The 1,206-nt window shown below is 51.2% G+C and overlaps 1 gene segment (V, D, J or C); it reads left to right on the top strand.

Annotated features, from left to right (window-relative positions):
* Positions 1-375: 375 nt before the first annotated feature.
* LOC104515542 lies at positions 376-785 on the top strand (the record flags this gene model as incomplete). The annotated part of the segment is given in 1 exon segment: positions 376-785. A coding segment is annotated over 1 exon segment (410 nt), but the record flags the coding sequence as incomplete, so codon positions are not given.
* Between the last annotated feature and the right edge of the window lie 421 nt (positions 786-1,206).

Below are 1,206 nucleotides of genomic sequence, written 5' to 3'. Positions count from 1 at the left end.
CGGGGACTCCGTGCTCCTGTCCTGCTCCATCATTTCCTAGTAGGGTGGTACCCAGTCATGTCCCATGTGCTGAGGTCTGTGCATAGCCCTGCTCTGGTTTTGGCCACAGCTCAGTTGACTCGGTCCATCCCATAAGTTTTGCTACCTGAGGAGTGAGCAGAGAAAATGGGAAAAGTACAGAGAGTCATTTGTGAGCTCACTTTGAGAATGGGGAAGTCTGTAGTCTATATAAGGGGTGCAACAGCTTGTGAGCACATGTGCTTGCATCTGCTGGATCCTAGAGATCGCAAGCACAAACCCAGGGAAGTGGTGGAGTAGAAGCAGCAATTCTTTGAGCTGTTAGTGCCTGTTCATCTTTCTCTTCTGTCATTGCAGGTGCCCTTTCTCTGGTGCAGACCGAGGCTGTAGGCCCCACAGTAGGGAAGGTCTCAGAGTCTCTCACACTTACCTGCCACATCTCTGGTGTTTCCATCAGCGACAGCAGCTACGCTTGGGACTGGATCCGTCAGACTCCTGGCAAAGAGCTGCAGCATATAGTGTTGCAGTATCCTTTCACAGGACTCCAGCACATTGCTGCATCCTTCCAGGCCCGAGTCACCAGCTCTGCAGACCCTTCCCGGAACCAGCTGTTGCTGGAAGTACTCTCACCATCAGCTGCAGACACGGCCACCTATTTCTGCAGCACCAGAGAGCTGGAAAAGGGCCCAGTGCTTGAAGCACAGGCAAGGCAAGTGCAGAACTGGAAGGAGGTTGTGGTTGACTGCAAGAAGGCTTCTGAGGACTAGTCTGGGCTGGATTTCCTGGAAGGGGGTACAGAGGTGCTGCTGCAGCAGCAACAGTCTCCCACAAGCACACACAGAACCATGAACATTTCCTTCTTTTCTTTCTTTTCAGTATGTCCCACTGGTGACAGGGAAAGAAGTTGCTTTTGGAAGAAGCTCAACAGGCTTTGAAGAACTGAAAGTTGAACATGGAAAGCCAGAGCTGAATTGAATTTTGAAATCTCATTCAGGGATCCCCAGAGTAGTGGGACTGCAGGAGCTGAGCTACACAGTGTCTTTTCCCCTTGACATGATAGTCTTTGTTGTATTTGTTAGTGCTGGCTTCATGTGCATACACTGAAGGCCAGCATGGATTTCTGCAGGGGAATCCCAATGAGGATATGGAGGCTGGTTTGGGCCAGCGTGACACTCCAGCCCCATGGAT

Source organism: Eurypyga helias, unplaced genomic scaffold (genome assembly GCF_000690775.1).
Source record: "Eurypyga helias isolate BGI_N326 unplaced genomic scaffold, ASM69077v1 scaffold1419, whole genome shotgun sequence".
NCBI classification, from domain to species: domain Eukaryota; kingdom Metazoa; phylum Chordata; class Aves; order Eurypygiformes; family Eurypygidae; genus Eurypyga; species Eurypyga helias.
Note: the sequence above shows the minus strand (reverse complement) of the source record. Positions and strands in the feature narration are given on the sequence as shown.